Source organism: Neopsephotus bourkii, unplaced genomic scaffold, assembly GCF_033783945.1.
Source record: "Neopsephotus bourkii isolate Nb327-2 ecotype Australia unplaced genomic scaffold, CSIRO-AGI_Nbou_v1 NB_616, whole genome shotgun sequence".
Lineage (NCBI taxonomy): Eukaryota > Metazoa > Chordata > Aves > Psittaciformes > Psittacidae > Neopsephotus > Neopsephotus bourkii.
In genome coordinates this window covers 2,717,621-2,729,921 of record NW_026901116.1, presented here as the reverse complement: position 1 = coordinate 2,729,921, position 12,301 = coordinate 2,717,621, and the positions used below count along the sequence as shown (strand labels likewise).

At 57.2% G+C, this 12,301-nt stretch overlaps 3 protein-coding genes across 6 annotated transcripts in view; 2 read left to right on the top strand and 1 right to left on the bottom strand.

Annotated features, from left to right (window-relative positions):
- Window positions 1-4,416: 4,416 nt before the first annotated feature.
- MAVS (mitochondrial antiviral signaling protein) lies at window positions 4,417-10,249 on the bottom strand. Of its 2 annotated transcripts, XM_061351958.1 has the most exons (7): window positions 10,157-10,249; window positions 9,443-9,572; window positions 8,706-8,880; window positions 8,164-8,369; window positions 6,982-7,567; window positions 6,326-6,459; window positions 4,417-5,230 (listed from the first exon to the last, which is right to left on the bottom strand). In XM_061351958.1, the coding sequence occupies exons 2-7, from the start codon at window positions 9,557-9,559 to the stop codon at window positions 4,607-4,609; spliced, it is 1,842 nt and encodes a 613-aa protein (XP_061207942.1). In that variant the 5' UTR covers window positions 9,560-9,572; window positions 10,157-10,249; the 3' UTR covers window positions 4,417-4,606. The 2 variants fall into 2 exon arrangements, with proteins under 2 accessions (XP_061207942.1, XP_061207941.1); XM_061351957.1 differs by lacking the exon at window positions 10,157-10,249 and having other exon boundaries at window positions 9,443-9,744.
- Window positions 10,250-10,517: 268 nt separating this feature from the next.
- The window catches only part of MRPS26 (mitochondrial ribosomal protein S26), a 121,516-nt gene continuing 119,732 nt past the window's right edge, over window positions 10,518-12,301 (top strand). Inside the window, exon 1 of the mRNA XM_061351970.1 lies at window positions 10,518-10,521. The gene's annotated coding sequence lies outside the window, so the exon portion shown is untranslated. The remainder of the gene's footprint in view (window positions 10,522-12,301) is intronic.
- PTPRA (protein tyrosine phosphatase receptor type A) overlaps window positions 10,593-12,301 on the top strand; it is a 110,503-nt gene continuing 108,794 nt past the window's right edge. For 2 of the 3 annotated variants that reach the window (XM_061351937.1, XM_061351940.1), the window contains exon 1: window positions 10,594-10,863. In XM_061351937.1, the coding sequence (XP_061207921.1) occupies window positions 10,784-10,863 (80 nt within the window). In that variant the 5' untranslated portion in view covers window positions 10,594-10,783. Of the gene's footprint in view, window positions 10,864-12,301 lie in introns of all 3 variants that reach the window. The other variant, XM_061351938.1, reaches the window with a different exon arrangement.

Genomic DNA, 12,301 nt, shown 5'->3' with positions numbered 1-12,301 from the left:
GGAAAGTGACTAGCGCGGCTGCCCAATGGAATGCGCGGGCTGAGCAGGGGGCGGGAATTGCGGCAGAGATGCCCAATGGGCGTCCTCTGCAAAGAGATTGACAGGAAAGCTGACCAATGAGATTAGGCGGCCTGGCTGATTGACAGGCAGTATCACTATGGCAACACAGAAGGGAGGGCCTGCAGAAGGCCTGGCGGGGTTGGGGCGGGCTGCTTTGCATACCATTTGCATATGCAATTCGACAGATGCAATTAGCGATACCCCTCAGCCCCTCATTATGGGGTGGCTCTGGGAGCTGCCAGATCCCAACATGTCGGGTCTGTGCCCCGCAGCCCTCCCAGTTCCCTGCCTGCACCTCACCCCATCCCACTGCTCCCCTGTGGGAAGCGCAGGGCTGGAACCGCCTGTCCCAGAGGATGCTGCCCCTCTGGGCCGTGTTAATGGCGTGGACACAAAGTGAAGTGGAATCGGATGTTCCCGGAGGACAAATAGGAGGGCTCTGGACTTGACGGGAGAGCTGAGGTTGTCAGGGGACAACAGGAAGCGCAGTTCCCCTTCACATGGCTTCAGGGACCAAGCTGGATCCAAACTCCCAGTGAGGGCAGAAGAAAACACTCAGTTCTAGTGGATGCAAGAAGATGGGAACCAAGATCAGAGGTTTAGGAGGAAAGACAAAGAGTTAAGGATCTGGGACACATTCACACCCAATCCTCAGCTCTCCTATATCACAGTGTGACTGAAGTGCTGATGTATCCTGTTCCTTAATTCTGGCCTTACATTTGTTTGCTGAGCAAACAGCTACAGCAGTAACTGAGCAGACAATAGGAAACACCTGATCATACAGAGGGGTGCAAGCAACCATCAACAGGGTGACAGAGAATCACAGGATCCCAGCATGGTTTGGGTTGGAAGGGAGCTTAAAGCTCCTCCAGCTCCAACCCCTGCCACAGGCAGGGACCCCTTCCACTGGAGCAGCTTGCTCCAAGCCCCTGTCTCCAACCTGGTCTTGAACACTGCCAGGGATGGGGCAGCCACAGCTTCTCTGGGCACCCTGTGCCAGCGCCTCAGCACCCTCACAGGGAAGAGCTTCTGCCTAAGAGCTCAGCTCAGTCTCCCCTCGGGCAGGTTCAAGCCATTCCCCTTGGCCTGTCCCTACAGGCCCTTGTCCCAAGCCCCTCTCCAGCTTTCCTGCAGCCCCTTTAGGCTCTGGAGCTGCTCTAAGGTCTCCCCTTAAGGAGCCTTCTCCTCTCCAGGCTGACCCAGCCCACCTCTTGAACAGGATACGTTTGAAGAGGAGAACACTGAAAACAGACTCTCAGACTATAAGATGCTGTGACAGCTCCCATTGTAACACACTGGAGATTCCCAGGTGGAATGTTCTCAGGCGGAATGTTAATTGATGTCCAGTGTACCCAGAGCACGGCCGAGCGTGGAGCTGCAGCCCAGTGACCCTCCGTGCTCTTGTGCTCTTCACCTGCAGCACGTTAATCTCAGCTCACCGCAATCCTCAGGCATTAACTCGATACCAAAGGGATATAAAGTGAGTGACATTCCAAAGAGGTGGGATAATTCCAGTGAGAGTTTGCTCAATTGTGGTCACTGTGGCAGAAACAGGACTAAGAGACTGGTCAGATTTAGTTTGGGTCATTTTAATGTCCTGTTGGGCACATGCAGGGAGGATATAAATGGGGTTGGTACTGGTATGAGATAAAGTATAACTGATCTGAGGGAAAACAACCCTTCATTCAAAGGTTGCCTTCATTTTGTTAAGGAATTAACTCACTGAGTGAAGCTTAGGGTGTTTCCAATACCAGCCCTGAATGTGTTCCAGGTACCTCGGTTGTAAATCGAGCTGGGAAAGCAGGGAGTAAGGAGAGCCAGTGGGATGGGCTGAGGCCCTTGGGAGGCAGTGCGGAGATGACAGTAATGCTGCTGGAAAGGGCTGTCTCCATCCTGCTGCTCGAAAGCTTCTCATGTGTTCCCCAAAGGCACGTGCCACAGGCTGGCTAACCCCAGGGCAGCGAGGAGGGAGCTGGAGCTGGGCACAGTGGTGGGTTTGGTGATGCTGGCATCTCTTTTCTGCTGGTCAGGCCAAGCCTGAAGCTGTTCAGTAGACAAGGAATGGGTCCCGCACACCAGAGCTGAGCCTGGGGTAGCAAAGGTGGCACAGCTCCCTTTTCTGTGCAGGATCCTGGGATCTGATTCAACCAGAGACCTGGGAGAATCTGGATCATGGAGTCACGGAATGGTTTGGGTTGGAAGGTACGTTGAAGCTCATCCAGTTCCAATCCCTTGCTGTGGACCTGAGGGTTAATAGCATGTAATCGGTGGCATATAATCACACTGCATGTAACCAAGCAGACACCATGAACAGATGTGTGCTGAGGTGGACAGGATGCACCAAGACACCACTCACGCTTCTTCATGATTTAGGTTGGATATTAGGAAGATCAGAAAGATGAGATGAGATGTTCAGAAGATTGGACAGATTTGAATGAGCTCTTAGGCAGAAGCTCTTCCCTGTGAGGGTGCTGAGGCGCTGGCACAGGGTGCCCAGAGAAGCTGTGGCTGCCCCATCCCTGGCAGTGTTCAAGGCCAGGTTGGACACAGGGGCTTGGAGCAAGCTGCTCCAGTGGAAGGGGTCCCTGCCCACGGCAGGGATTGGAACTGGAGGAGCTTTAATGTCCCTTCCAACACAAACCAGTCTGGGGTTCTATGATATGTAGGAGAAAAGTTCTCCAAGAAATCCAAATGCAGCTCCATGGAAAAGATCCAACTCCCACCAATGGAGTTGCTTGGAATTGTATATGGCAGAAGCAGCTTTCTCCAAAAGTACCTTCTATCTTAAATGGGAATCCCAATGTGCATGAACTGCTGCAACCCTCCCCCAGCAACCCAGAGGAATCACAGAATCAACCAGGTTGGAAAAGACCTTTAAGATCATCAAGTCCAACCATTACCCCAGCATTGCCAAGGCCACCAGTAACCCATGTCACTGAGAGCCTCACCTACAGGCTGGAGGGATCCTTCTTTGTGGCTTCCATTCCCTGAGCAGTCAAGTGAGGTGACTGAATTCTCCAACCATCTTCTCCATACACATTTCCTTGCCCTATAGGCTCCATAAAAAAGCAGCTGAGCTCCATCCCCTTGCTGATACAAACACATGTGGCAATCTCACAAGTGGACTGTGAAGTGACAAACCGTTTTATTAGTTAGTACAAAGCTTTTTGTCTTTGTTGAGGGTGTCAAGGACACAAGTTCAAGTTCCCTCCTGCAGATTCACCTGCTGAGGATGCTTAAAGTGCTACATTAACTGCGAAGCTGCCGGCAATTCACAGCAGAAAACTGAGTCTAAGGAGTGACAAATCATGTGTTTCACAAGTGATCTGATGTGAAGAGGCAAAGGGCACTACTGAGAAGTAGCAGGAAAATATGTGAAGGATGCTACAGGCAAGTAAAGCAGCAGAGTAAAGGGCCCTAGTACAGATGCTACCGGTCTGGGATCTCTTAGGTGTCCTCAAATCATGCAGAAAGGGTGTGGAGAATGATAGAATCAACCAAGTTGGAAAGTACTTTTAAGATCAAGTCCAACTGTTAACCCAGCACTGCCAAGGCCACCACTAACCCATGTCCCAAAGCACTACATCCACACACTGGGCTTGTTCAGCCTGGAGAAGGCAGCAGGGAGACCTCAGAGCAGCTCCAGTGACTAAAAGGACTACAAGAAACCTGGAGAGGGGCTTTGGCCAAGGGCCTGTAGGGCCAGGCCAAGGGGAATGGCTTGAACCTGCCCGAGGGGAGACTGAGCTGAGCTCTTAGGCAGAAGCTCTTCCCTGTGAGGGTGCTGAGACGCTGGCACAGGGTGCCCAGAGAAGCTGTGGCTGCCCCATCCCTGGCAGTGTTCAAGGCCAGGTTGGACACAGGGGCTTGGAGCAAGCTGCTCCAGTGGAAGGGGTCCCTGCCCGTGGCAGGGGTTGGAGCTGGAGGAGCTTTAAGCTCCTTTCCAACACAAACCATTCTATGATATAACGCTATGATACAAAGCTGGTTAGACGGGGCTCTTTCCTGACCCTCAGCTTCATCCCCAGCAGAGACAAGCAAAGGTCCCTGCAGCAGAGCCAGAGATATCAGTAAGGCAAATTCAATATGAGGCACCTGGTGAAGGCCACTGCACAGACCGTCAGGCTTGTTTTCAAGCTAGGAAGACCAAAGCCAACAGAATCAGGTTCACATTTACTCACTCCCTGAAGGGACCAGGGGCAAGGGGGGGGGTCACCCTTTGGACCACGAGGACACATTTCCCCGGGACCAAACAAGGAAGATGTGGAGCATCACCATGAGGACTTTCATTTCTGACTTAATGGATCAACCCCTGAGCAAAACCCTCCCTGAGCAAGACCCTGCGTGTAAAAGTCTACAGATAAGAATATGGTTGGGAAACAGGAGGAACAGACCCAAACCCAACAGTATCATCCAATGAAGGCTTCTTCCAGCAGAACCTTCCGGAAATAGATTTAACAACATCCCTACTCTCCCCACTGCTGCTCCTCAGGCTTCAGATGTGTTGCCCAAATCCCTGCCATGAAGAGGACCTGCTGAGTGACCCTCACTTCTGCCATCGAGTGCACACCAGGAATGCCAGCACTGAAATCGCAGCGATGCCCACAGTTGGGATGAGGTATGACCGGGATGGCCAGTTGCTGCCACTTGAGTGGTCACTGCCCTGAGACAACCTGGTCACAGAGTCAAAACCTACATTTCCAATGGGATTGGCTCTGTCTTGAAGGTCATTGCCAGCGTCAAGCTGGGCGCTGGGGTGATGCTCCACGTGGACCTCATGGGTGCTGCTCCAGCTTGGAAGTGGGTAAGAGTCTCTGCTTGCTTCAGCTGATGCCTCTTCCCTAGGTTCTGGTGCTGGGCATCCTAACGAGACTCTGGGCAGTGCTTCTCCTGAGCTGGAGCTCTCTGTGCTTATCAAGAGAGGGTCACTCCTGAAGGTGAGGCTGCTGGACACGCTGGAGCAGGGGCCACTGAGGCATCTGCCACTTGCTTCTGGGCTGTCCCCAGCAACAGACAGGAGGACACCTGGCTTGCTGGGCTCTACATCCCCCTCCACATTGCTGTAGGATGCCCAGATGGTGGTGGCAGAGCTCACTCGGCGGGGTGCCCTCCCAGATACGCTTCCTGCAGCAGCTGTGTCCAGGAGAGGGTCCACAGAGGCCGGGAGCACCTGTGGGAGACAAGCAGAGGGGCTGGGTGCCACAGGAAGCACCCATATGGCTGGTCTTGGGCACACATGTGACACGACAAGCCCACTTCAGTGCCCAACAACCACATCACTGGCTGCTGACAGTGAGACTGGGCCATGGGTAGTGAGTGGGGCTGGCAGAGTGAAGAGGGCTCCAGGGAGCCTTTGGGATTGGGAGAGATAAGGGAAGAAAAGGAACAAAGGGGGAGGAAAGGAAGGAAAAGGGGGCAAGCAAGGAAGGGGGGGGGGGGAAAGAAGGAAGGGGAGGAGGGGGGGAAATAGGAAGGAAGGGGGGGAAATAGGAAGGAGGGGGGAAATAGGAAGGAAGGGGGGGAAATAGGAAGGAAGGGGGGGAAATAGGAAGGAAGGGGGGGAAACAGGAAGGAAGGGGGGGAAACAGGAAGGAAGGGGGGGAAAGGAGGAGGGGCGGAAGGGGAGGGCGGGAGAGAAGGAGGGGGGAAAGGGAAGGAAAGAAGGGGGGAAAGGAGGAAGGGGGGGAAGGAAGGAAGGGGGGGAAGGAAGGAAGGACGAGGGGGGGGAAAGGAAGGAACAGGGGAAAGGAAGAAAGGGGGAAAGGAAGGAACGGGGAAAGGAAAAAAGGGGGGAAAGGAAGAAAAGGGGGGAAAAGGAAGGAAAGGGGGGAAAATGAAAGAAAGGGGGTGAAAGGAAGGAAGGGGGAAAACAAAAGGCAGGAAAAGGAAGGGGGGGAAGGAAGGAAGGAAGGTGGGAGAAAAGGAAGGCACGAGGGAAAAGAAGGAAAAAAAAAGGAAGCAAAAATGGATGAAGGAAGGAAGCAGAAAGGAAGATCAGCAGCAAGGAGAGGGGTGGAAAGAGGCAACTGGAAGGCCGGACACTGACAGGCAATTCAAGGAAGAATATGAGGAGCCAAAGCCCCACCAACCCTAGCTCCCTTCTCCCATGCTCCAGAATACAGGAGCAATAGGAACACAGTGGGGAAAAGCCCTGAATGAACTCACCAGCAGCTCAAAACCTGACACTGCAGCAGAACACCTCCCAGTCCAGGGACTTCACAAGGGACATGAATGAAAGCAAGTGGTAATGGGAAAGGTCACCTACATGCTCCTTCAGTGGCATGGAAGGGGTGCTGGTGGCTGTCACCCCCATGGGCATTTTATTCTCTCGTCCAGGCTTCACAGAGCTGTCACAGGATGGGGAAGTGTCTCTGGGCATAGAGTTGGTCTGAGTGTTTGCTAGGGAGAAAACAAAAGGTACTGTGTTCATAACTTTTGTTCAAGAGGCTTGCTATTCCTCAAGGATGCTGCAATAGGATACTCCTAGAGATGAGGAGGTTGTTTTTGAACACTTGCAGGGCCGGTGCCTGCAGCCCTGCCCTGGGCAGCCTGTTCCAATGCCTGAGCACCCTCTGGGGCAGGAATTGTTCCTCAGCTCCATCTAAACCTGCCCTGGTGCAGCTTGAGGCTGGTTCCTCTTGTCCCATCCCTTGTTCCTTGGGAGCAGAGCCCAGCCCCTCCTGGCTCCATCCTCCTGTCAGGCAGTTGGAGGCAGCCATCAGGTCCCCCCTGAGCCTTCTCTTCTCCCGACTGAACCCCCCAGGTCCCTCAGCCCTTCCCCATCACACTTGGGCTCCAGGCCCTGCACCAGCTCCGCTGCCCCTCTCTGGCCCCGCTCCAGCACCTCAGTGTCTCTCCTGTAGTGAAGAATATCCAGCAGCACCACAGTTGCTACATGGCTCTGCCAGGCAGGAAACCCACCTCCATCGCCTCTGTGCTCTCGCAGCATCCCAACCAGCTTCTGCTCCGCATCAAACTGCTGCTGTATGAGGAGGGGGCTGCGCACATCCACGAAGCTTCCCAGGTGCTCACCATGCTCTGGGCCAGACACAGCCTTTTTTGGGGGCAGGGAGTTGAGGGGCTGCGTCCCCCTGCTGTGAGTGGCCTCCTCCAGTTTCAGGGGTGACTCAGTGGAGATGTACGAGTCCTCCTGGGGCTCATTCCTGGGCTGCGAGGGGCTGTGAGCACCCTCTGCATCCCGTGGTGGATGAGACCTGCCCAGGCCCAAGCCTGGTGTACCACGATGCAGGTGGTTGGCATTCCCAAAGCATCCGTTGTCCACACACACCGGGTGCTGCGGGCGGCTCAGCCAGTCCCGGCCACACTCGCTGGGCACAGCTGATGCCACGGACAAGCTGCCTGTCCCAGGGGTCCGCACTGGTGCCTGCATGACCTCAGTGGGGTCACAGCGATACCCGTCAGTGCCATGCCCAGTGCTCACTCCATCATGGACTGTGCTCCTAGGTGGGGGCAGCTGGGGTGTCTCTTGCTGCAGGATTTTGGGGAGCTGGAAGGAAATCACAGAATGGTTTGTGTTGGAAGGGACCTAAAGCTCCTCCAGCTCCAGCCCCTGCCATGGGCAGGGACCCCTTCCACTGGAGCAGCTTGCTCCAAGCCCCTGTGTCCAACCTGGCCTTGAACACTGCCAGGGATGGGGCAGCCACAGCTTCTCTGGGCACCCTGTGCCAGCGCCTCAGCACCCTCACAGGGAAGAGCTTCTGCCTAAGAGCTCAGCTCAGTCTCCCCTCAGGCAGGTTCAAGCCATTCCCCTTGGCCTGGCCCTACAGGCCCTTGTCCCAAGCCCCTCTCCAGCTTTCCTGCAGCCCCTTTGGGCACTGGGAGCTGCTCTAAGGTTTCACCTTAAGGAGCCATCTCTACTTCAGGCTGAACCAGCCCAGCTCTCTCAGCCTGGCTCCAGAGCAGAGCTGCTCCAGCCATGTAACTCCAGTTATAGGGTCTAAGTTACCAGCTGCAGCAACGATCAGCAGCAAGAGCATGCTTGGGATGTCCCTGCACCAGCCAGACCCTACCATCGACTCCCCTTACCACATAGGTCCCGTCCAAAAGGGACCTCTGTATCCCTATCTGACACGTCACACTCACCGATTCCTGCACTGGGGTTCTGGCATCCAGGTCCATGCTTGTGGTGGTGGCAGCACTGGGCAGGTCTTGGTGTGGCTGCTCAGCCAGCGGGGCACATGGAGCAGGGTCAGGAGCTGGGGACAGTGTCTGGACTGCGGTGGAGGTGACAGTGGGATGGGCATTGCTGGCTGCAGGAGGGGAGGAGGCAGTGGTGGGAGCTGGGGGACCTGGAGGAACCAAGGTGGTTTGTGAGCATGGACACTGACGGAAAAGCCAAGGTGGCAAAGGATGAGCATGGGGCTGAGGCAGACCCTCAATTGCTCCTGCTCTGTCCCAATCCCACAGCACCCGTTCATTTACCCTTCCATCTGCCCCCAAGGTTCTTCCTTCAAACAAGGACCCCACCATCCTTAGCCACATCACCAGGGTGATGGACATCCCTGGGGACAGTCAGACACCCCCAGGAAGCCAAGGCAGGGAGAGATTAGACACCAGGATGTGCAATTCGGATCCCCATGTCCACCAGGCCCCCCGGCCAGCCCCCAGGGACAGAGGCTACCTACAGCGTTGGCAGGAGTCGTACACGTGCTGCAGCTCATCGGCCAGGTCCCCGGCATTGTTCTGGCGCAGTGCCTCGATGAGGTCCCTCACCCAGCCCTGCCGGCACTTCAGGTGCTGATAGAACTTGTAGACAGTGGCCTGGCTGCCTCGTGCTTCCTCCCGGGCATGGAGCTCATCCTGAATAAACCACATACAGGGAGCCAACAGAGGGTCTGCCTTAGAGGTGGGGTGGGTGTATGTTGCCTGAGCTGTATTATAGAATCCCAGACTGGTTTGTGCTGAAGGGACCTTAAATCCCATCCAGCTCCAACCCCTGCCCCGGGCAGGGACCCCTTCCACTGGAGCAGCTTGCTCCAAGGCCCTGTGTCCAACCTGGCCTTGAGCACTGCCAGGGATGGGGCAGCCACAGCTTCTCTGGGCACCCTGTGCCAGCGCCTCAGCACCCTCACAGGGAAGAGCTTCTGCCTAAGAGCTCAGCTCAGTCTCTCCTCGGGCAGGTTCAAGCCCCCCCTTGGCCTGTCCCTATAGACCCTGATGAAGCATCCTTGTAGCCCCCTTCAGATACTGGAAGGCTGCTAAGAGGTCTCCACGCAGCTTCTCTTCTCCAGGCTGAACAGCCCCAGTGCTCTCAGCCTGTCTTCATACAGGAGGTGCTCCAGCCCTTGACCTTCCTTTCCTCATGGCCTCCTCATCTGTTGTGGAAGGAGCCCAGCAGGAGCTCAGGAAAGCGGGCACTTACTCTGTCAGCATCAGTGAGGCAGCTCAGGGAATCGGCCAGCGACGCCACACGGATGTTCCTGAAATTCCTGAGGTTTCTCATAATGTATTCGTACACTTTCTCTTCAGCAAAGCCCATTCTGGCTCAGCACCTGCTGAGAGAGAGACACTTAACTGGAGTGGAGGGCTGCTGGCAATGCTCAGCTTTTCCATAGGAACTCAGGCTTTTCCATGGAGCCTGGTCCCACAGCGCTCAGCCTCCCTGTGGTGGCAACCGGCGCAGGGGGAAATCCAGGGTGGAAAACACACAAAAGAGGAAACTCTCCGTTTCAAGCTGAACTCTCGATTTGCAACCCAGCCTCCCTCTGGCTGCTCTCCAGCCCCGTGTTTATCCTCATTCCTGCTGCAGCCGGATGGATCCCACTGCGCTCTCGTGACAATATCGCGACAGGTGCAGCGCGAGTCACGCCAGGCCAAGGGGGGAAAGGCCAAGACCGAGGGTGACGAGGCTGATCCCTGACGCAGCAAAGGAAGGAGGAACCACGGCAAAGGGAAAGGGAAACCCGCCCCGCCAGGCCTGCCTGCTCCCATGGGAGCGCTGGGAACGATTGTGCTGGAAATAAACCTCAAACCACAGCCGGGACCCCCGGCTCTGCGGACTGAGGTACCGGATGGAACGGAATTCCATGGGATACGATGGGACAGACCAGCGCCACCCTCCCCTCACAGCCCCTACCTGTGCCCGCCGCCGCCGCTAAGCGCTGTGGGGACGGCTCTAAGCCCGCCCACCCCTCTCTTCGCCGCCGCTGATTGGTGGCCGAGCACGCCCATCGCGGTGATTGGCAGGCTCTGTGAGACGAGGGCGGGAAGTGCCTGCCCTCTCCTCGACGGGGCGGTGGATCCGGGCCCGGCCCTCACCCGGTGGCATCGGGGCGGGCCTAGGGCGGGTCCAGCCCTCACCCGGTGGCATCGGGGCGGGCCCGGGAAGGGGTCCAGCCCTCACCCGGTGTCATCGGGGCGGGCCCGGGGCGGGTCCAGCCCTCACCCGGTGGCGGCAGGGGGCAGCAGCGCACCGGGAACGTCCTGCGTGTGCCCGCCCCTCGTCCCGCCCCGCTGTCCCCGCCCCGCTCTGTCAGCGCAGCGCGCCCTGCATGGAGCCGCACCATGGCGGCAGCGGCGGCGGCGGGAGCGGGCGGGCGGCGGCGGGGGCGCCGCTGAGGGCCGGCAGCCCCGCGGCGGGGCTCTGAGGGGCGGCGGGGCCTTTCCCCCCTTCCCCTCTCCCTTCCCTTCTTTCCCTTCCCCTTCTTTTCCCCTTCCCTTCCCTTCTTCCCGACCCCCGCGCCCTTCTCCCGGCGCGGCGTCCATGGTCGCGGCCGGCCGCGGCGGTACCGGAGCGGTTGGGCGGCGGCGAGAGCCAGCGAGGGCGGAGGAGCGGCCCGGCAGGTGAGGAAGCGCCCGGCGGGGGGCGTCGGGAACAGCCTGGCGTTGTTATGGCGACGGGCTGGGCGCTGGGCCCGGCCTGGGGGTGTCCGTGTGGTGTTCCCCCCCCCCCCCCCGGTATTGTGGGCTTTATTAGTTAATGATAATGATCAATAGGGAATGGCGATAGTGGGGCCGCGACAGCCACACACAGATACACACACACCCGGCGGGGTCCGAGCTGGGCACCCTGCTCACACACCCGGGATCTGGCACATGGGTTGGATCCTGGGATCACCACATGCCTCTTCCTCCTCTTCCTCCTCTTCCTCCTCTTCCTCCTCTTCCTCCTCTTCCTCCTCTTCCTCCTCTTCCTCCTCTTCCTCCTCTTCCTCCTCTTCCTCCTCTTCCTCCTCTCTCAGGGTCACCAGCCCCATGGGCACATCACTCAGGACATGGGGTTCCAACACTGATCGCCCCCATAAGCAGCTGACCCACCAGCTGCCCTCATGGACCCATGGAGCTGCTCAGCAGCTCTTGGCCTGTGCTAAGCCCATTGGGCTCATGGTCCGGCTCCATCCCTGTGCTGTTCCTTAGCGAGATGCTCCAAGCTGGAGCGCTGGAGGGGACACTGAGGGCTGTGTCCCCTCCTCATCCCGCTGTATCCACACATCCCGAATGGGAGCGTACGAGCTGCCGTGCTCCTGGCTCTCCCACGCTCGGGTAGATCCATCCTCCCTCCTCGGCCAGCTCCTGCTTATTTCTGCTCTTGGATGTCATCAAGGGTGGAAAATGTGACAGGAAGGAAGGGAGGCTTTTTTTTTTTTCGCCTCCTGCTAAATATGGACTGACATGAAAACCCAAAGAGTGTCCTGAAAGGAATCCCAGCCCCTGTGCTTGCTGGCCGAGGGAAAACCGATGCTTTCTGCCTCTTTGGCTCGGAGGTTCCAGCTGGGAAGTTTCGCAAGGAGCAGTGGCTCCTTCCCGAGAGGAATTTACTTTGCTTGTTCACAGGACGCTCTCTGCAGGAATTACTCATCCTTTCTCTGCCTGCTCCTGGCTGGGGGGAGCTCGCTGCGAGCATGCGGGATGCATGGAAAACAGGGAGCTTTCCTCTCCTGTCCAAGGGAAAGGTGGTTTTAATCTTTACTCTGATTCCTGTCGCTGCTGCGCTGGGGAAGGACGTGCGAGGGGTGTCTGCGTTCGGGTTCACAAGGAGGATTAATGTCTGGCTCCAGCAGGAATCGGAGGCTGACTCCAGCCGTTACTCCCATGGTGAGGGTGGGAAATGGGTTCTCGGATGAGGCAGGGAGCCCAGGGATGGTTGTGGCACTGCCAGCTCCCCCAGTGTCTGCTGGGGTTGAGGTGAGGATGTTTTGGGGGGACATGGACCAAAGCTTCACTGTGGCCTGGGGGTGCTGGTCCTGCCATGTTCCCCCTCCATGTGTTCATCTGCATTCCC

What these genes read in the sequence shown, in the direction of transcription:
- MAVS (XM_061351958.1), bottom strand. Translation starts at nt 9,559, where the DNA reads ATGGGCTTTGCTGAAGAGAAAGTGTACGAATACATTATGAGAAACCTC. An exon ending in GCCTCACTGATGCTGACAGA is followed by an intron (nt 8,881 to 9,442) that starts GTAAGTGCCCGC and finishes TGGTTTATTCAG; the next exon opens with GATGAGCTCCATGCCCGGGA. An exon ending in AGAGCACAGAGGCGATGGAG is followed by an intron (nt 6,460 to 6,981) that starts GTGGGTTTCCTG and finishes TTTTCTCCCTAG; the next exon opens with CAAACACTCAGACCAACTCT.